General features: G+C 41.8%; 3 protein-coding genes across 4 annotated transcripts; all 3 read right to left on the reverse strand.

The window, feature by feature from the left end:
* Positions 1-39: 39 nt before the first annotated feature.
* fam113 (family with sequence similarity 113) lies at positions 40-4,973 on the reverse strand. 2 transcript variants are annotated; one of them, XM_005748104.1, is made up of 9 exons: positions 4,650-4,973; positions 4,294-4,375; positions 3,416-3,495; positions 2,946-3,178; positions 2,583-2,733; positions 1,765-2,011; positions 1,575-1,631; positions 682-870; positions 40-464 (listed from the first exon to the last, which is right to left on the reverse strand). In XM_005748104.1, the coding sequence occupies exons 1-9, from the start codon at positions 4,650-4,652 to the stop codon at positions 316-318; spliced, it is 1,191 nt and encodes a 396-aa protein (XP_005748161.1). In that variant the 5' UTR covers positions 4,653-4,973; the 3' UTR covers positions 40-315. The 2 variants fall into 2 exon arrangements, with proteins under 2 accessions (XP_005748161.1, XP_013770104.1); XM_013914650.1 differs by lacking the exon at positions 4,650-4,973 and having other exon boundaries at positions 4,262-4,326.
* Positions 4,974-5,385: 412 nt separating this feature from the next.
* Positions 5,386-14,920, reverse strand: rpgrip1 (RPGR interacting protein 1). Its single transcript, XM_005748105.1, has 31 exons — positions 14,650-14,920; positions 14,222-14,361; positions 13,952-14,005; positions 13,726-13,846; positions 13,306-13,511; positions 13,111-13,213; positions 12,781-12,921; positions 11,870-11,975; positions 11,758-11,781; positions 11,510-11,656; positions 11,319-11,392; positions 10,999-11,204; positions 10,804-10,910; positions 10,666-10,716; positions 10,393-10,572; positions 10,184-10,301; positions 9,868-10,031; positions 9,442-9,787; positions 9,185-9,345; positions 8,624-8,856; positions 8,414-8,529; positions 7,913-8,133; positions 7,783-7,824; positions 7,499-7,683; positions 7,256-7,334; positions 7,063-7,126; positions 6,835-6,929; positions 6,486-6,675; positions 6,311-6,395; positions 6,069-6,196; positions 5,386-5,704 (listed from the first exon to the last, which is right to left on the reverse strand). The coding sequence occupies exons 2-31, from the start codon at positions 14,307-14,309 to the stop codon at positions 5,487-5,489; spliced, it is 4,053 nt and encodes a 1,350-aa protein (XP_005748162.1). The 5' UTR covers positions 14,310-14,361; positions 14,650-14,920; the 3' UTR covers positions 5,386-5,486.
* Positions 14,921-15,813: 893 nt separating this feature from the next.
* On the reverse strand, positions 15,814-19,260 carry LOC102212865 (E3 ubiquitin-protein ligase TRIM39-like). Its single transcript, XM_005748114.1, has 8 exons — positions 19,228-19,260; positions 18,095-18,674; positions 17,892-17,987; positions 17,166-17,399; positions 16,811-16,958; positions 16,636-16,662; positions 16,355-16,500; positions 15,814-16,245 (listed from the first exon to the last, which is right to left on the reverse strand). The coding sequence occupies exons 2-8, from the start codon at positions 18,662-18,664 to the stop codon at positions 15,814-15,816; spliced, it is 1,653 nt and encodes a 550-aa protein (XP_005748171.1). The 5' UTR covers positions 18,665-18,674; positions 19,228-19,260.
* Between the last annotated feature and the right edge of the window lie 263 nt (positions 19,261-19,523).

Here is a 19,523-nt window from a genome sequence, read left to right on the forward strand (position 1 = left end):
GAAATGTGAAGAGACAAAAAGAATGATACACATTTTAGCAATAACAGTCAACACTTTAATTTTTACTTTAGAGCACAAAATACAAACTTTGAAATCTGAAATTTAAAATGTCTTGTTGGTGACAGAAAGATTGAATTTAGACAACTAAGAAAATGTGTAATAAGGGTAAACTATTGTATATGTACAAAAAAAAAAAAAAAAGATGCTTCTTATTAGTAGATGTAAAACACAGGACTGAAAAAATGTCCTGATGATACAGAAAAGATAACTCGACGAATAGAATTTGGACGCGTCTGCCGCTTGTAAAACACCTATTCAGTAGTAGCCGCCATTGTAGCCATAGTAAAAGGGTCTGTGTTGGGTGTACGGGGCATAGTGGTGTCTGGCGTGCCTGCTTCTCATCACATGCTGATGAGTGTACTCCTGGTAGGGCTCAAAGCGGTGCAGAGGCCTGTAGTCAAAACCTGCAGGACACAGGACATGTTATATCTGGAGCCGACATGGCAGCTTCAAGTTATCACATCTTTGCACAGTGAAAAAGCTAATCAGCAACTAATCAAAAGACATCGATACCTGAGTTTTAAAGCAAATATTTTGACAGCAGAGTGAATTCCAGCATGCGTGTCCCCATCTTTTCATTCCATTACAAGTATGTCCACATTCCAGTGTATGCACACTTACCATTTCTAGTCTCTCTGTACTGATTTCTGTGGTGAGGTTTTGGTGGGAGTGCAGCTCTCTGAGTTCCAGCAGATTCTAGGTGACACGTCTGCGGCCCTGGGTTTTCAAAGTTAAAGTAGTTAGTGGGGAGTGAATCGCTGAAGAACTCTGCCCGGCAGCCATTGTAAGGTATCTCTGACAAGCGCCAGTCTGTGAAACAGAGACAGCAGAAAAAGGGTCACTTTTAAAAGGAGCATTCTGTGTACTGATGCATTCAGTCTGCAAGGCTGCAGTCATTCCTTTGATTGTTTTTTAGATATTTGTTTTGTATCAACCTACATCAACACTGATAAAATCTACTGCAACAGTTTCTCCCTGGCAGAAACACCTTAAAGACCGGGAATGAGTAGCAGTCTTTCCTATTTCTAATAACTGGTAGGACATTACTAGTACTTTGACACACTAATAAAACAGCATGAGAAGCTCCTGCAAAAATTAAAACTGTCAAGCTACATCTGCACATAACATGGGTACTTTTTGAGACAGGTTTTTCTGCACTCATCTTGAAAAATATCTACACCCACATAAAAACACACAAGACGCCCTGAAGTGATGTCAAGAACTTGCCAAAACAATGTGCGACGATACAACCCTAACCATAGAGAAATCTGCTTAACTTGCCCACACATAAATACAGAAGTTGTTCTTCTGGTGATGACAGTGCCTCTTAAGCCTTTTATGGCTGAGGGGTAAAAAGCCACATCCACTAAAATACCCACATACATGTTGTCAGGGCTTCAAGTTGCTGTTGCTTCTTACTATGCGATTCTCAGTAATAATATGGTCATTATCCAAACTCTGTAAACAATAAGTCTGTGTTCAAGGTCTCTGCAAAGTTTGCATAAACGTCTTACTTGTGTGTTTTGGAGCACTGTTATAGGTTGGCTGTTCCTCAGCAACCTCCGTGTGATCTACACCCAAAAAAGCGAGAAAAAAGGTGAAGTTCAAACCCTGCAGAAAGCTTAGACACCAACAAACCACATTTTATCCTAGAAGTGCAAAATATTTTTCTGCATGTATGTGTGACTCCTGACTTCCTCTCACCATAGACAGTCACAGGACAGGGCAATATCACACCCCAGGCCTCTGCAGCGTGCTGTAACAGAAGAGAAGTTATCTTGCGATGAGCAACTGCGTTCCAGTGGACTCCGTCCTTCATTCGATGGTGCAGTGAGAATCTGAACTGGAAATGGAGGTCCAACACATCCATCCCATAGGCATCGGCCAGAGTTCCACTGTAGAAGTTGGCTTCAATCACATCGTAGCGCAACTGGGGTGCCTTGTGCTCAATCTGAGGCAAATAAGGGTGAAGGCAAAGCTTTAAGGCTCAAAACAGAAGATGGTAAAATAAAAAAAATAAAATAATGCAGAGCAATACACCTATAAAGTATTTAAAAAAAACTCCAAAAAACTACAGATCGCACCATAATATATTTATTAAAATTTATAAAAGAAATGTAGGCATCCCCACTTCCTTTGACACAGTAGCATCTGCTGTAATAGTTACACCTCTGATGAAGTCTCAAAAGCTTTATTTTGATACCAAGATTGCAATTACAACTCTGAATAAACAAAGAAATACTGACATACCCAATATACTATTCATTTTGAGCATGTCATTTCAAATAGAAATGACCCTTGGGGTTTCAGATGTTAATGCTATTCGATTTCTGCTGTTACTCAGCCTCTAAAAGCACTTGGCTGAGAGGACAGTGGCATCACATTATCCACTACAGGCACATGGCTTATGCAAATTTTTTAGATCAGCTTTCCCCAGATGACAAGAGACTTTTGATATGCAATGTGTTTAACACGATCAGATTAGTGTTAAATCATAATATAAATGGGACTTGCTAACGGACCTCAGGCACCAGGAAACCGCCTTTGATCCTCTCTCCTAAGGGCATGGTGAGGTTCCACACAACCAGCGTTTCCTCTGGCAGAGCCTCACGCAGCTCGTCGAAGAACTTACGAAGGTTCTCCTTGTAGTCATCAACCCAGCTGCAACTGTATCTAGAACACCCAGTGCAGACATAAACAGAAAGAACAAAAATCACTACAGTGGGAGGAATTCAATTGGGAAAACAAAAAGTTGTGCTATGATTCTTCTGAACTGATAGATGCACACAAAAAAACTCCATCACTCTCACTTCTGACTCATCTCACATCATCTCTTTAATGAAATCAAATCAACAGCCCTATTAATAGTTACGCAATATACTCACCTTGAAATATCCCAAACACAGGAGTTAACAAAAACCAGATCTGGTTTCAAACCATGGCGGAAGTCCTCCAAGATGCTCTTCATGTAGTGAGAATAGATGCACGTCACGAAGTAAAAACGGACCAGATGGTGGGCGGACTGAAACTGTCGAACTTCCTTGTACTCTGTGCCGTTGTGCATTTGACCCAGACAGCCCCCTTCCACCAGGCAGTCCTGTTCGAAGCTCATCTCACCCTAAAAAAGTAGGTTACAAGTGTGAGGACAACACAAACGAGGAGGTGAACAGATATAAAGCACGTCATTCAAATACACCCATTTTTTTACGTTACAATTTAAATGACACCAGTGGCATGATTACAAACTTTATATTGCATAAGTTAGCTGAGGTTTTAACTGGTAGCATGCACATGATTATACACCCTGCACGCTTTTTTGTATCAGTGTATAAAACTGGTAAATTTTAGCCCTTGCCTTGCTCCGCAGTTGTCTCAAGGAAAGATATTTCTCTTTTTGTACCAGCAGAACAAGATCCTTGTACACTGCCCGCTGAACTGAGGAAGAAATAAAATGATAGATTAGAAGTAGTCCCCATAGATTAGTACATTACATTATACAGATTCGATAGTTGTGCTTTCATTGGGCACACCTTTCCAAGTGCACTTTAATATTTAATTCATCACTTAGCAGAAAATGGGCTGGTTTTAGCATTTTAGAAATTGCTGATAAACTGAACTTGATTACTACCATCAATTTGAGCCACAGAATGGTTTAGAAAGGGAAAAATATATACAAGACTTCTGGATAAAAATGTCTTGATGACAGCAGTTGACACTGGGGCACAGGATACATTGAATAGGGTCAGAATTTAGGGCTTAGAACATTGAGTTTTCATAGGGTTAACAACATGAAAACATGGATCCATCCTGGATTGGGTGAACAATTTAACCTGGTTGTGGTAAAGCAATCATCTGCCCCATTAAATTACACATATTTGCAAATACACTGCAACGTACCTGAGTGTAGTTACTAACCATGTTCATCCCTATGATCACAGTGAACAGATATGGTTACCACACTCTTGTATAATAAAGATGCCACACACAAATCTGCGTGTCTGATGCCATTATTTGAACTTGAACAAATGTCATGAAGAACTAGCTTATGTTATTTATGAAGGTAAACGGGTATCAATCCCAGCACTACCAAACTGAACCTAATGAAGTGGATGTGAACGGTACATACAGTTTATTCACAAAACAGTCAACGTTGGGCAAACAAGAACACCTTAAGTATAAATGCACAAGATAATGTAAATACCGATTCATTAATTTTGTCAGCCAGCTACTCACTGGAGTCTCCCAACACCACGATGAACTTGTTATGGAGCAGCTGGCTGGCCTGCAGGTGGCTCACACTCTTCATGATCTCCCGCTGTTAAATTACAAAGTCAAACACTGTTGCGTCTTTCTATGGGCTCAAATTGTGGGTATAAATACTTTCCACTAAAAATGCCTAAATGTGTAAACTCAAAGGTGAGGTAGTTTTTCCAGATGAGATATTGACCGGACATCAGAGTTTGTCTACCATACTTCCAAGCTTCTCGCAATAACATTAGCTTACTAATGACCAACAGTGGTTAAAAAATAAATAAAATAGCTGGCTATTTTTCTGTTGGCTTAAAATCACTTATGTAATAAATACTTACCATTTTTGAGTTTAGATGCAAACTGTACCACTAATTCCAGCCCCTTGTAAATGCTATGTGTTGGTGTTCAGTGTTATTTTTCAACCAGCTTAGCTAGCGTTTAGCTAGCGTTAGCCAAATTTCCTCTGAAGTGGCTCTTGCGCCACTAAGTTTTTAGTTTTAAGACCCGAAGTTGCGACAGCCTCCTCAACCACTTAGTGTTTTAAAAGTTTAAAGTTGATGTGAATTTAAAAAAAAAAAGAAATATTACAAATATTTCACTCCGGAGTTTCAAGCACACCCCCAAACTGCAGGTGTCGCCAATTAAATGGTGCTTTTAACGACTGTGCGCTACCTTAATGGGTCGACACTAATTTTAAAATGAAAAATAAATTACTTAATAAAATTTTTTTTAAAATTTAATTAATATTAGAGAAATATTAGATGCTTTAAAAAAAGATTTTTAAAAATTAAAAATATGAATAGTTATTTTTTTAAATATACGTGCACATATGGAATTACAACCACGCCTCTTCTTGTGCCTGTTAAGCCATTTCCTACTTCAAAAACAATCCCTTTACTGTGATAACACTAGCTGGCCCAAGGTTTTCAATAAATCAGTTAGTTTTCGGTCATATAATCGAACACTGTTTGTGTAAAGAACAAATAAAATCGGCCACTTAAAATTCTGAGTTTGGCAGAGAAAAGCAAAGGAAAAAAAAATCAAAATTACATAAACTTCAAACAGATTTTTGTCTTTCAAAAATGAATCTTTATTTCTTTCCATCGGGAATGTTGGTGAGGCTTTAAAATGGGAAGTGAAAAAGCAAGGCTCATCCTCGTGCTTCACTTTTACTTTCAGTAGAAATCACTGTTATCATCATAATCTATCACTTGTAACTGATCCTTTTTCTTTTCTTTGCCTTCTTCTTCCTCCTCTTCTTCTTCATCTGTCTTCTCATCTTTCTCAGTCTTGTCCTCCTCGTGAAATTCCTGGTATATCCCAGTCAGAGCTTTAGCTGCTTCTAGAGACACTTTGAGACTTCCTATCACCTCGTCTTCATCCACGCTCACAACTGGCAGGAAGAGAAACCATTTGAAAGAATATTATGATTTCTACAAATTAGATGTAGTCAACAGTCATTTTAACTACTATGAATTAATGTGAAGGGTCTTGATGGTTTCCTTCACATAATAAATATCCATTTATCTTCATGCATGCTCAATCATCCAGGTAGGGAAATCCCAAAAAGTTGATTCTGTTAATCTCGATGTGTGTTTCAGTGGGAGAAACGTTTCGTCAACCATCCAGACTGAGTGAGTGAAGAAGTCACTTGGATGAGTGACGAAATGTTTCTCCCACTGAAAACTCTGCATCGAGATGAACAGACTTTTCGGCATATCCAATTAATAAACACTGCTCAAAAAAACCTCACGCACTGTCAAGCTGCTGTTCAATGACATCATTTCCTGTGAGCAGCAGTTCCTGTAGGTTCAGAAAAGCGTGTCCAACGTCCACACACTCCTCGTTATCGTCCATTGGCTCACTGACTACTGTGAACCTTAACCTGCCGTGACACATACAGACACACCAACTTACATTTAGAAGCAAGACTTTTCAATAGCAGAGATATTATTAAACTTCTTAAGTCAGATTTTAACGTCAGATTTGCAAACACTACCTGCCCTGGTTGGGGTCAGTGCCCTCCAACATCGTGTAAAGATAGTGTCTAAGTGGAGTTGACTGTGAACCATCCACATAAATCGCTGAGAAAGAAACAGAAATTTTGAGTCTATTTAGGATCTTTAAAGTTCAAAGCTTATTGGCACAAACATGGACAGCTCACTAACTCTTACCTCGTGTAAAGTTGTAGTGAATCTCCTCTCCTTTGGTAGGTTTGCGGAGGGACATGGGTGTTTCTGTTGTCTCCATCGGGATGCCCAGCAGCCGATATTCCACGTACACTCGCTGCACTGACTTATCCATCGCCACATTTGAGGAAGGTTCAAAAGTCAGGGACAGAATCTCCACTCGAAGCTTTTCTCCCTGAAATACAATGACAAAATGTTGGCCTCCACATTATTTCCAAAATAAAAGCTCATATTGTGTCCCCCTGTAGCGCTATGTAGAAGAGCACAGTAAAGGCGGTATGATTATAACGTTTCCTTTGTTGTCTGTTGTTGCTCCATTCTTTCAGACAGTTACCTTCCTCATTTTTCGTTTTGGTGGTATGACAACGATGTCACTTTGTGAGGAACTTGACTCTGAAGATTCGGGGGCTTCAGTGTCCTCTGCAGCAGCTGTTTAGTCAAAATCAAAGCACTGTCAGCCCTGAGCAGTCCTTTTTCTGCATGTTTAATGAATGGCAGAATAAAGCTATAAATTGCCGTAAGCAACCTAAATCAAGTGTGTTGTTTGTATATGAATAGTTACCGCTCTCACTCCTGTCCTCGTCTTCACCCTCAACAACTGACACCTGATCCACAATGGAAATATCCTGAAAAAAGAAAAGAAGACAACACATGAGCCCATTCATCAAGTTCTCATTTGTGTCTTTTCATTCTAAATTTACATAAATTAGCTTTTCACAGCATTGTTTTGAATACAAGAAGGTGATTGAGCTGACCTGAGTTCTGGCATCGCTGACAGAGCTGACCCTCGACGCAGTGGCGGGTGATTGTCTGGAAGATGTTCTCTCTGAATACCTTAAATAAGATTTAATATATTTTTAAAAAATTAATCATGTTCTTCTTACAAAATTTCTTATAAGTGACAGATGGATGAAACTGTTTTAAATAAATGTGATGCTGAAAGATTATTTTGTTTTGTACCAATAAATAGTTGGTCCCTTGTATTAAAAATAAATTACTTAGTAGCTGGTAAATGAGAAGGTGTGGTCAGTCTTGGCTCAGGTGTCAGATGAGGTGTTCTCTGGTAAAGCTCAGGCGACCTCTTAGTAGACCTCTTTCTGTCTGTAGACGTTGGCCTCACAGAGGTGGTTTGCTCTGCTCTTACATCCTGTGAGCTCCTCTGCTTGGTGGGTGGTGGCCGAGGCTGTAAGCCGACAAATATTGTATATCAGTGCACAAACAAACATGGCTGTATTGAGTGCTGAACTACCTCACCCACACATTCTTCAGATTAAAACCCTACCCAGGCTTTCATCTCTTTCTGCAAAGGCTCAGGTTTCCAAGTCTGTGAAAAAAGCCATAGAAAAACAGATTTTAAGCTATAGGGGATAGGAAGTGTCTTTGAACACACAGATATCATGCACTTTCCTCACCTTCACTCTGGGCTTAGCTATGGGTCTCTGTGATGCATCATCCTTCTCTCGTCTCCTCTCCTCCCTTTCACTGCTCTCCCGTGCTCTGCCCTGCACGTCCGCTCTGCTTCCCTGTCGGCCTAGCAAGGCATCCACAGGTGGCTGAAATGGGTACTTCCATTTCATCATTACTCTGACCATGCCTCGAGGTCCACCGGCTGGATCTCTCAGCACATAATCCCCTGACAAAATATAAAGAAACTTGTGAGATATCCAGCCTTTCTGGTTTTTGAGCAATGCTACAAAATTGATTGAGAAACAGATGGTACTTTACAACCTGTATACGATCAGTTTCCCTAAACAAGCATGTAAATAGGTTAAATAAAAGTATTATAAACCAATTTGTGTTACTTTGTAGATACTTTGTAGCACTTTTTTTCCCACCTTCATCTACATTAATGTCTCCTGGAGTTATGGATGCAGAAAAATCATGCAGTTCTTTTACTCTTCTCCATCCCTCACCTCTGATCTCTCTCCCTGTAGCCAGGGTTCGCAGTGGTATTGGGGTTTTGGCCAGATAAGGTGGAGGTATCTGGTCATCACTGTCATCAAACACGTACACCCACAGACTGCTTGACCTGAGAAAAAAGTACAATTGAGTGAAGTTAGCAGGCTGCTAAAGGTGAGATTAAATAGAAACAAAAACAAAAGAAAACTTTTGAACTAGCGTACCTGAGGTACTGCAGCACATCAGTTGTTATTGCAAGTGGGTAACTAGTAGCGTCATTGAACACTGGATCAGCTGTGCACTTGGTTGTTTGAGAGACATGTGGTGGCAGGTCGTAGAGCCTGTATGTCAGGTAGGCATCAGGAAGTAGTCCTGGCCATCGAGCGCTGAGGCCCACACAGCGTTCCAGCATTACCACCAGTTCATTGGGGATTCCTCCACCATAGTCATGTAACTCCTGCCATAAATATAAACAGAGTCATAAATAGATTCTGTACATGTCTGGAAGCAGAGCATCCAACTTTAAAAGGCTACTTCACCCAAACTGGACTCAAATTGGAAATAAATAAATATAATGAATGCATTTTGTAACAAATACATACACTTAACTGTAAAGCTAATACTGAAAAAGGTGACAAGGGGCACAGATTTGCCTTAACACATGTGAACATACATGTAGCTCATACAGTAGGTGCAGTATGAGCTGGAAGGCCAAATTGTGTGTATTCCCAGTGTGGACACACTATTCACTGTGCTTTCATCAGCTTATCTTCTCTCTGATTTACCTCACGAATGCTGTCTTGCCACCCAAGCGTGATCTGCACAGGACTTCTGTGTCTCACTGTTTTCCAGTCAGCTCCACTCTCTGCCACAGTGGCCACAGGCTCTGCAGGAGGGAACAGACGTGCCCAGAAATCCACAACACCGACAACTTCACCCTCGTGTCCTGAGAGGGAGACGGTAAATAAAACGAAAACATTTCTAAGAGATCTTTTTGTTCATCTATGCAGTGGAATTAACAAAACAGCTTCTCTTTACACACCCGTAATATTCACGTGTCCACCAATACGCTCTCCTCTCCTCTCTATGGAACCCATTAGAGACATTTGTCCACTTCCGTGGGTCACAAACCGGACTCCTCCTAATGCCTGGTGGAGCTCTACTCTGACTCTTGACCCCTGACCTCCCAGCCGACCCACATCCCGGACTGTCAGGCAGTAGCGGGATGTGAAGCCATAATTGGGCTGGCTTCCCGACACCAGAGGAGTAGAGTGCATCTCAAAGTCCAGCAGGCTGTACGTGCAGAAGCTCACAATATCTTCACCTTTATCTGCCCCTGGATGGATGCCCCCCATAATACGCAGTCCTGCTGGGGTGAAGGTTGCAGCCTGGTGGTGGGAATGAGCAGTTATCATAACCTTTGGGAAAACAGCTTGAAATGATTCAGGCTCGGGATGCGAGTCTTTACCTTCAGGTGGATCTCTAGCAGCGATTCCCCAGCCTTGAGCTGAGAGAATGACATGTCATCCTCAATGGGCTGCACCACCTCCTGATCTCCAACTGGCCAGGTGTACTGTACTGGTATGGTGCGTTTGTAGTTCCTGGGGCTGTATGCCAACTCTTTCAACTGGGCTTTAGGTACAGAAGAGAAAATAAAATGTTTGGAGATTCTGTCTAATGTACATCATTTCTTGCATGTCAAATAGTAAGTCTGAGTAACTAATTAGCAATTGTTTGTCGTTACTATAATGTAGAAAGGGTTGCTGTCATTTTCATCATCACACCTTGTAAACTGTTGATCTGCAGAGCTCTTTTTGATAGCAGTTTGTCTTTCTCTGCAATCCTCCTCCTGCTCTCCTCTCTCTCTCTCTGCACCTTCTGGCTGACTGTACTTAACTCTTGCTTTGAGAAGAAAATGGGAGAAATTGCGAAAAAATGGCGATAACGGCTATGTTCCACATAATTCACATATGCATTTAAAAGCTGTGCAAACCTGCAGGTCTTTAGTGATTTGGTGCTCCAGCAGTAAAAGGTTTCTGGTTTTCTGTAATTCGAGCACAGACTCAGCATGAGATGCCTGGATATTCACCAGCTCGCAGGGTGAATCTTCCAACTTCCCATCAGCCAGGAGGAAGCGCAAACCCTCCTTGCTCTCCTGCTGCATTCTAAATGCCTGCAGTGAAAACGACACGAGGCTAAAAAAAAGGCAATTTATCTACTAATTTATGTGGTTTGTTTGTCTGACAGGGTGCAACGGAGTGCAAACCTTGATCTGCAGAAGGGTTTCGCTCAGCTCCTCAACGCTCATGTCAAACTCCTGGAAGAGAGGGAACCGTGTCACAAAGTGTGCTTAAAGCAACGATAACACACAGAAAGTGTAAATTAGCTGCTGAAAACTTCGGACCTTGCTCACAGAGTCCAGCCTGTCCTGCAGAGCAGAGACCTGCTCCTTGTACCGGAGCACCTCCTGTTCCAGCTGCTCTTGTCTGTCTCTCATAGACAAGGAAAGCTCTAAATGTAACAACAGAAATGAACAAACGGGGTTGTTATTACACAACCTGTTTGCTTTGGACGAGCACATGCCGAGAAATGAAGAGACCTCTTTCTTGCTCCATCTGCTCCTCCAGTATCTCCTTCTCTCGTCTCAGTTTCTCCTTCTCTACTTCCAGCCTGCGCCTGTCTTCCTGCTCTGCCAGCAGCATTTCCTCCATCCTGCTGATATTTCCCCCGAGCTTCTCGCTTGTCTGGAGCACTTCTTTCTGTTTTTCCACCTGGTGATCATGGGTGCTTTGAGAAGATAAAGTACTGAAAAAAGGGTGAAAAAGAAGGTTTAAATAACCACTGAAACAACAGGTGATGTTTTGTGGTTTATATTGGAATTAATAACTTTCTTTGGTCTTGAAGCACATACTCTTTTACCTTTCTAGCAGTGTGTCATAGTTTCTTTTAATCAGGTCCCTCTCTCCTTCCAGGTCTGATATCCTCTCCTGCAGCTGATAGAGAAATTATATATTATATGATCTCCAGATTTTTGGTAATGACCCATAGACATCCTTCTGTCATCTTTGAGGTTCTCTCTTAGATTTGTTCCTGCAGATGAGGTAGCGTACCTTGTCGAGGGTCTGCAGAGACAGGGTCGTGTTGGTAAGCTGTCCCTCTAGTTCCAGAGCTTTTTGTCTTTCCTGTTTCAGTTGTTCGGTCAGTTCCTCAGCTTTCCCCAGCAGAGCTCCCTGACTTTCCCTCATTGATCTCTGAGTCTGATATAAAAACACGGCAGTCAAAAGTACGATTAGCGCTTTTTCAAATTTTACTTACCTGAAACATCAGCTGAACTTTATCAGTGTGCTGAGACCTTTACCTCTTCTAGCTGATTCTCATACGCCTAGAAGAAAAGCAAAATGTCTAGTAAGCTGAAAAAAGAAGTTCCTGTGACATAAGAAAAGAAATGTTTGACAGACAGTGTTTCTGACCTCTTGCAGGTTGGTGAATTTCTCCTGTGTAACTCTCAGGGCAGCGCTCTTTTCTGAAAGCTGCTTTTGCAGACGGATTAAATCCACATTCTCCCTGATAGTTATTCTGGTAGAGACAAATCATTTTGGACATATTTCATGGATGAATTTACTTATGTTCTTTTTTAAAAAAAAGAAGCAAAAATGCAAGTGTTTGCTTATGTTTGTGTTTAAAGTTTAAGATCACAGGTTTATTTTCTGTCTTTTCTGTCCTCACCGTTACATCAGTGGATGCTCAAACACGATGAACGCTTTAAACAAGGCTTCATCTCAGACAGCTCTGTTTTTGCTTTTTCAGTTTTTGTTGATGACAAAGAGAGGGAACAACCCTGGTGTTTGCTCACACCTTCTGTTTGCAATTTGCAGCCAATAAGAAGAAAGTTCAAAAAGGGAGACTGAGGAGCTACGACACACAGTGAGCTTTCAGACAGTGAGTGGGTTGAACGGACAGGCTGTGCCGAAGCCCAGTAAAACATAAACAAGACTTATTTTAAATCAGCTGATTCACTCACTGGTGAACTGTGCAAAGCTTGTCTGGTAGAGTGTGAAAGTGAGCACAAAGGGCTCAACTCAATTCAAGTGAACAGCCGTGATACAACGTGTGAGATTATTGTATGATATGCTGAGAGGATACATGCTGTATCATGCACAAAGGCACTTAGCTCTACAATGCTGCCATTTGATGTTCTTGCTACAAACGGCTCAAGCAAATTAAGTCAAACTAGGATGCTGTCATGCTGAGCATTCACAGTTATTCTCACAGTGAACATAAATATCCCCTAAAAAGCCTTTCAAAAAATGCAGTAACATCAATTATCCTGTTTTATTTAATTGTTTCATTATTGTCTCTGTGATGTCTCTGCTGTAGCTACCGGTGTCTGTCGGCCTGTTGCTTCCTCATCTCTCGAAAGGTCCCCTCAATCTCTTTCTCTTTCTCTCTCAGTGAGTCTCTGAGCGCCTGGGCAGTTAGTTCCAGCTCTGCCACCCTCACCTGTTCTGTCATAGTGGACCTGCTGGGTGGGAAAGACACAGTGAGATTCAGAGGCTTTTAGCGCAGATGTTTTTCTTGTCGCTTATTAATGTGCGTCATGTGATTTACTTCAGCTACGCAAGAGTGTGGTCAGTCATGTCACGCTAAAGGATGATCTGCTGTAGCTAATGGATCATTTGGTCATTTAGCACATCACACATGGGACACTTACAACCTCTCCATCTCTGCCCTGGTGTCTTCCAGTGTAGGGCCATATCGAGGTGGTGCAGTCTGGGCTGCCCTCCTCATTCCACCGTCTCCGTCCAGATTTTTACCTAACAACACGAAGACCAGGGAAGGAAAATAAAGAGATTTAAGAGGGAATCACTGCGGCCTCTATTCTTGTTGTTGTTGCTGTTGCAGCCACCTTTACTGAATTTGTAGGGTGTGCGAGCTCCCAGGTCCATAATGTGCTGCTTGGCCAGGCTGAGTTTGTTCTGCAGCACTCCTTTCTGGCTCTCCAGCATTGCCACTCGGGCTTCCAGCTCCTGTATTGTGTCCTCCATGTCCCTCTCCTTAACACCACTGGAGCCAGGACTGGTCTGACGAAGACGCATTAGCCTAGCAGACATACTGAGGCAAAGCAGAGAGGTTTAATTGGCCACAGTTTGGCTGACACGTGTTCAGTAAGTGCCTTTAAAAAGTGCAAAAGGCACTCCTTAATCTCTCTTTGGAGTTTCAATATTACTTTCATCTTATTGCCAGTAAATAAATTTTCATTAATATGCTCCACGTTGTTCAAATGTATGGAATCAGGTACAAAAAGTGTTTTTTGTGTGTGTGTTACCTGCGTAGTCTCTGGTCCTGGGTGCGTGTGTGCTGTTTTAGCACACTGTTCTCCTCCTGCAGTCGGAGGCACAGGTCCTCCAGGTGCTCTCTGGGAAATCGAAAAAGGCGCTGAGGGTCTGCTGGACAGGGAGATGGAAACACAGAGAAAGCACACACAGACATGAAAACTGAAGATTCTGTTGTGCGACTTCCATACAGACTATAAAAACCTGGAGTGCTTTTACCTTTTGTCCTCATGACATGATGCTTCTTCCAGGACTTGACATCCCGTAGAGTATCTGAGAAGATGGCAATGAGGCGATATTTGCAGAGTTATTCCTAATGATTTACAGTTTATTTATTGCCTAAACCCTGCTCATTATTAATAAACTGAGACTTAGATTGTAACTTTCATTGGCATTATCTCTTTGATGCTTGTACTTCAAGGTTTTGGTTTATTTTCTTCAAGTTGTGTTTTTAAGGACAGACAAAAACACACATCAGTACAAACCAACCTGGGACAGTTGGCATCAGTCCCCCTCTCATCAGGCCCACATCCCTCACTGGGAGGTCCCCAGCTGTCTCGTCCACCACCGGCGACATTACAGCACTCGTCACAGACTCATCTTCTCAGAAACCTTCTGCGTTACAAAACCTGAATTTGGTTCAACTGAGGTTGACTTGCTGAAGACGAAATACCTTAATACTGCAAATATGACACGTTTTAAAGTTTCACTATGGTAACTACACTAAACAGCTTACAACAATTAAAAACAGAGAGAGAATAATTGTAGGGTCTCTACAGTCTAACTGCTTTTAAAGATATTCCAAAGTGACTACTTTAAACTGTAATGTGCTCAATGCCCAGAAAAGCTAACAGTTTATTTTAAAGAATTCAGACTTCAACACTGAAAGCTTTCCTAATAAGAGCTGTTTAACTCACCGTGTGAGAATTGTGTGGTGTTTCCTGCTTGAGCCCGGTGTCCAGCACAACCAGGCAGGATTTATGTCTGTCCGTCCTGTCCAGGTTTAATCCCTCTTAAGACTTTCTTCTTTCGTTCCTTCCCAACCTCTGTTAGCTTAGTCTTCACAGAGAGATGCTTTCTACTTTAGATCTATGTTAATATATTTCCGTGCATAGATGTAATTCAGTGAGAAACATTAGTATATAGTAGTCCTGGTCCAATCTTGAAGCAGTGTTCCACATGCGTGGATGCTAATCCTATTTCCATGATAATCTGATTAGCGAGCATCAGATTGTAGATTAAGATGTGCTCTGAAATCAGTTTGTAGTTAGGTTATAATGACTGAGGAGAGCTGTTATTAGAGTGAAACAGGTCTCAGATCTGTTTACTGAAACACAAGGGAAGCAGATAATAAATACGTGGGTGGAGGCTGTAAGCATATACAACAGATAACAGCAGCTGATTGAAAAACACGAGTATGGTTCTCATGTGCTTTTCTACTCAAGGTCACTTTTATTACAGTATTTTCAGAGGCTAAGAATAAATTGACTGACAAGCAGTTTCATGGCCTGATGGTTTATTGTACAAATGAAAAGGACATATGAAGACGATTCATTGTGTTGCATTTGTATGCTATAGATTTTCAGTGTCGTTTTAAATACAAGGATTTACAAGAACAAGAGCTGTAACACTCATGAACGGGAAGGCCAGAAAACAGATGAAACCAAGACGAACTTGTATCAGGATGATGGGAGGAGAAACGTGTGGAGAAGGAAAGAAACAGTTGAGGATCAGAAGCATGTGGTGGGACCAGTGTTATGGCTTGGACATGTACAGTCACTAGTGTTTATTGATGATGTGACAGCTGATAGAAGTAAAAGGATGAATTCTCTAGTATACAAGCCAGAATACAATATATCCTATATGTAGAAATCATTATTTTACAGTTGCTAAGCAAAGCAAGTAGAGTTTGAGGTATTTATTGAGAAAGGAGTATTTTTTATGAACAGTTTCATTCAAAAATGTAATACTAACTTTAGAATTTGCATGCAGTTTTTAAATGTTTAAAAATATCTTCATGCATTACAAAACAAGGAACAGTTTAATGCAAAAAAACACAAACAAACCCAGACCGACGTACATCATATAGTGATGTCATCTAAGTCCTTGCCTTCATCAATTCCACTGACTAGGCGGATGATAAGTGGTGATTTGTTGCTGCCGTTGTCACTCATGTCAGGGTTAAAAAGGGGAAGCATGGCGTCGGTGAATCGGACGCATTTGAAAGAATAGATGTGTGACTGGGTCTCTGCGTCGTAAAACGACACCCTGCCTTCCTCATAATCCAAAAACACCCCAACGACATGTGGTCTCTGAGCGAGGCACAACAGCTCTGCCTGTCCAGCACATGCCCGGTACTCACTGCCCTTCCTCAAACAGATAGTCCAATAACCATCTTCTGGACACAGTGTGATCAAACCTTTCCTGTTGACTGATTCTTTAGCTACACCTAGATCCCACGCTGTCTTGTCTCCGACATCCACCTCCCAGTAGTGCCTTCCTGTGGTGAATCCCTGTTTAAGGAGAGAGCTACACATCACTGACTGCCCATTTTTCCGTGTATCACAGAGAGCAACAAAAAGACAAAATGTTTAAAGGGGAACCCGCTACATCTTTAATTACCTTGAGGGCGAGGACACATGGCGCCGTGTCAAAACGCTCTGGTATGTCGGCCACGTTTTGTTCAGCCTCTCCATCCCAGACCTGCCTCCCATCCTCTGATAAAACCAGCCAAGGGTTGGCTGTCCTGGGGTCCAGCTGAACATCAGCTGGTAGGAAGACACAGCGGGACTTTATTAGCCTCTTATTTATAATAAGAAAATATTTTTGTGTGGTTTTCTGTTTTGTCAAAGCAGGAAATATAAATGTTCCCTTTCATGACAGTTAACAGTGAACACTCTTACCTGCATACTGCTGAATCTTCTCATGCTCTGCAAAAAGATCAGAACATACGGTCAAAAATACTCCACCCATGTGTGATCTTTGATTGCGATGTTGTTTGAAAGCAGCTGTTCAGTCATTTAATATAATGATGTTGACAACAAACAAATACATAAAAAAAGCTGAATAGATATGAACCTTGAATGGAAAGTTTTTTCAGCTCCGATTGCAGCTGCTGCACAATGTTGACCACTGCTCTGCGTAATATCCCCAAACTGGTGTCTGCATGGACGATGATTTCAGAGCAGGATTTGGACGATGGAGGAGAACTCAGAGCTGGAAACCTCTGACACAAAGAAGAGAAAACTTACTTTAAAAGCAACGATTTAAAATACAAAGTAGGATGACTTAAAAAAAATCCTGCTTTTTGTAACTGGATACAATAACAGCAAAACAATGACAAATGATCCATCTCCCACTGAATTGGAGCCACTTCCCATGTGTTTTTTCTGTCTACCTCCCCACCTTCTGGAAAATAAACTAAATTCCTAACCTGTATGAGATGGAGGTGGTCATCTGTGTGAAAAAGCTGCTCCATTTCACTTCTTCTCCTCTGCAGTTCAGTGATTTCCAGCTCCAGTTCTGCAACGAGCCTGTCTGCCCTCTGCTCCGCTGCCACCTGCCTCCTCTGGATCATCTCCACCAGCTCGGCTTGATTTCTCTCCATGGTACGAATGAGAGCGGAGAAAACCTGCACGCTTTTCTCTATGTCTCTCTTTGAATTTACCTATAGAGGGCATTAAGCAAATACAAACAAAAACACATTTTTCCTCAGGGCAGCAAAAGGTTCAGCAGTAGATCAATTTGAACACATGTGGCTTCCAAGCAGAACAATACAGAACCCAGACAGTTGACTGTGTCCATCTGAACATTGTGTTTTCAGTGTTGTCACTCATTTAAGTGAGTTCATCAGTCTCAGGGAACTTACATAATGACCGAAACCAGCACCATTGCCTAACAATGTCCAGGAGATTTCACACCCTGGACAGGGAGGAATGCCAAGTGGGAGACAGGGGGACCATCTGAGAACTGAACTGAGAAAGGGCCTAACTGTCTTACAATGTGCTGATTAATCAGTGGTCACGACAATTTGCATATTAATGATGATGAAACTGAGCTCACGGTCCATTGTTATGGAATGGTGCCAGTTTCTAGGTGCTTTAATCACAGCCTGAGAGGCTTAAACACCCAGATATTCTATGCTCTTATGTTAACTCACTTTGCTGAGCTCCACACATCGTTTAATCTCCTCCACTTTCTGCAGTCTGTCCTGGATCATTTGCTGAACATCACCCTCGATCCTCTTCATCTGCGCCTAAATGTTAAAACGAGGACAGAACCTTTAAATAGTTACAGTCTTATTCCAGAGTTTAGTTTAGCATTTAATTTAACAAGAGTTCAGTGCTGCGGAGGAGTTCATACCTTCCTCTCTTGGCTTTCTCGTTCCACTGGGACCGTTTTGTGAGAGCGGTGGTCGGTTTCGGTGCACAGCACACAAACACACCTCTGGTCACTTCTGCAGAACAGCTCCAAAAGCCTTCGGTGCTCTTTACACATCCTGTTCTGCAGCATTGCCACAGGTTCAATCAGCTTGTGAATCCTCAAGGTGGCAACTCTCAGGTGAGGCTCCAGGTGCATCTCGCAGTACGAAGTCAGACACGTGAGGCATGATTTCTGTGCCTCAGTTTTCGTTCCTGTGCACACATCGCAATAGATGACTTTTTCTGTCGCTGCAATCACGCCGTTCTGCCTTCTCGCTCGGATCTGCTCTGAAATTTCCTTCGCAAAAGAGTTTTCACAAAGCTCAGGGCGGCCTTCAAAGACTGTGAGACATTTGGGGCAGCTAATTGCACGGCTAACGTCCCAGTGTGTTGTGATGCAGGTGAAGCAGAAGCTGTGACCGCAGGGGATGGAGACGGGCTCTGAGAAAACATCTTGGCAGATGGAACACTGAAACTGCACCTCTGACAGACGAAAGCTATTGGAAGCCATCGCCTCAGAGCTAAAGAAAGAACATTAGAGAGGAGAGAGCTTAGAAAACATTAATCATTTACTTTCTGAGTCACTGAGAAAGTCATTATTGGTAACACTGGGACATTTACAAGGCTAACAAATGACCTCAAACGTAGATCAAGGTCATTTTTCAAGGCATTTCTCTTATTGTCGGCTCTGTAAGTACTTGGAATAGAGCCAGACGCACAAACCTCCTTATCAATGGTTTGAAACAATTCAAAGCAGTTCACTGGACAAAGTCCAGCTGCATGGTGACATAGTTCAGCCTTTCACTTCCTCTTTAAGCTTAACTTTAAAAAAGGGCCTGAGACACTGAACAGACATACTAACAGGCTCCTTCTTTTCCAACCATTGTAATTTGGATGTGGAAACCTTTCAGTATAACATATTCCATTAGGAGGTAAAAACTGACAGCTTCAGATATTAGTATACAGTATGTTATCTGTCTGGTACAAAGGAAAGCAGATCAAGAGCAGAAATATCTAAAAAATAATGTTGAGTCATACCTAGTTCTTCTATATCTCATCGTGTTTTGCTCTTACCTTTCCTGAATGCGAAAGCTGATCTCTGAGGCAGCGAAACATAATACTAGCACTGTGGTTGTGAAGCCAAAGTCCTCCCTATTCAACTGTTGGCACACCCACACGACTCTCCCTCTCATTCTCTTTTTTCTCCTTTGCATTTTGTTCCTGGGTGGGAGGAGTAAGGTCTGTATCAGGTGCATTGCTGGTTTTGTATTGTGTGGCAGTTCTTTGTATGGATGTATTGCTGCTGTGTTTGTATTGCGCACACCTTAAATGTTGATTAAAAAAAAATATATATATATATTATATTTTTG

This window comes from Pundamilia nyererei, unplaced genomic scaffold (genome assembly GCF_000239375.1).
Source record: "Pundamilia nyererei isolate P.nyererei 1_Seehausen unplaced genomic scaffold, PunNye1.0 scaffold00213, whole genome shotgun sequence".
Classification (NCBI taxonomy): Eukaryota; Metazoa; Chordata; class Actinopteri; order Cichliformes; family Cichlidae; genus Pundamilia; species Pundamilia nyererei.

Excerpts from the sequence above, each read along its gene's own strand:
- rpgrip1 (XM_005748105.1), bottom strand. The coding sequence starts at position 14,309 with ATGTCGCCGGTGGTGGACGAGACAGCTGGGGACCTCCCAGTGAGGGAT. Across the intron at positions 10,911-10,998 it reads GCAGATGGAGCAAGAAAGAG|AGCTTTCCTTGTCTATGAGA; the intron begins GTCTCTTCATTT and ends TGTTACATTTAG. Across the intron at positions 10,573-10,665 it reads AAACCCTTCTGCAGATCAAG|GCATTTAGAATGCAGCAGGA; the intron begins GTTTGCACTCCG and ends TTTTCACTGCAG.
- LOC102212865 (XM_005748114.1), bottom strand. The coding sequence starts at position 18,664 with ATGGCTTCCAATAGCTTTCGTCTGTCAGAGGTGCAGTTTCAGTGTTCC. Across the intron at positions 16,959-17,165 it reads ACCACCTCCATCTCATACAG|AGGTTTCCAGCTCTGAGTTC; the intron begins GTTAGGAATTTA and ends TCTTTGTGTCAG. Across the intron at positions 16,246-16,354 it reads CATGTGTCCTCGCCCTCAAG|GGATTCACCACAGGAAGGCA; the intron begins GTAATTAAAGAT and ends CTCCTTAAACAG.
- fam113 (XM_005748104.1), bottom strand. Across the intron at positions 1,632-1,764 it reads CTGTCCTGTGACTGTCTATG|ATCACACGGAGGTTGCTGAG; the intron begins GTGAGAGGAAGT and ends TTTTGGGTGTAG. Across the intron at positions 465-681 it reads GTACAGAGAGACTAGAAATG|GTTTTGACTACAGGCCTCTG; the intron begins GTAAGTGTGCAT and ends TGTGTCCTGCAG.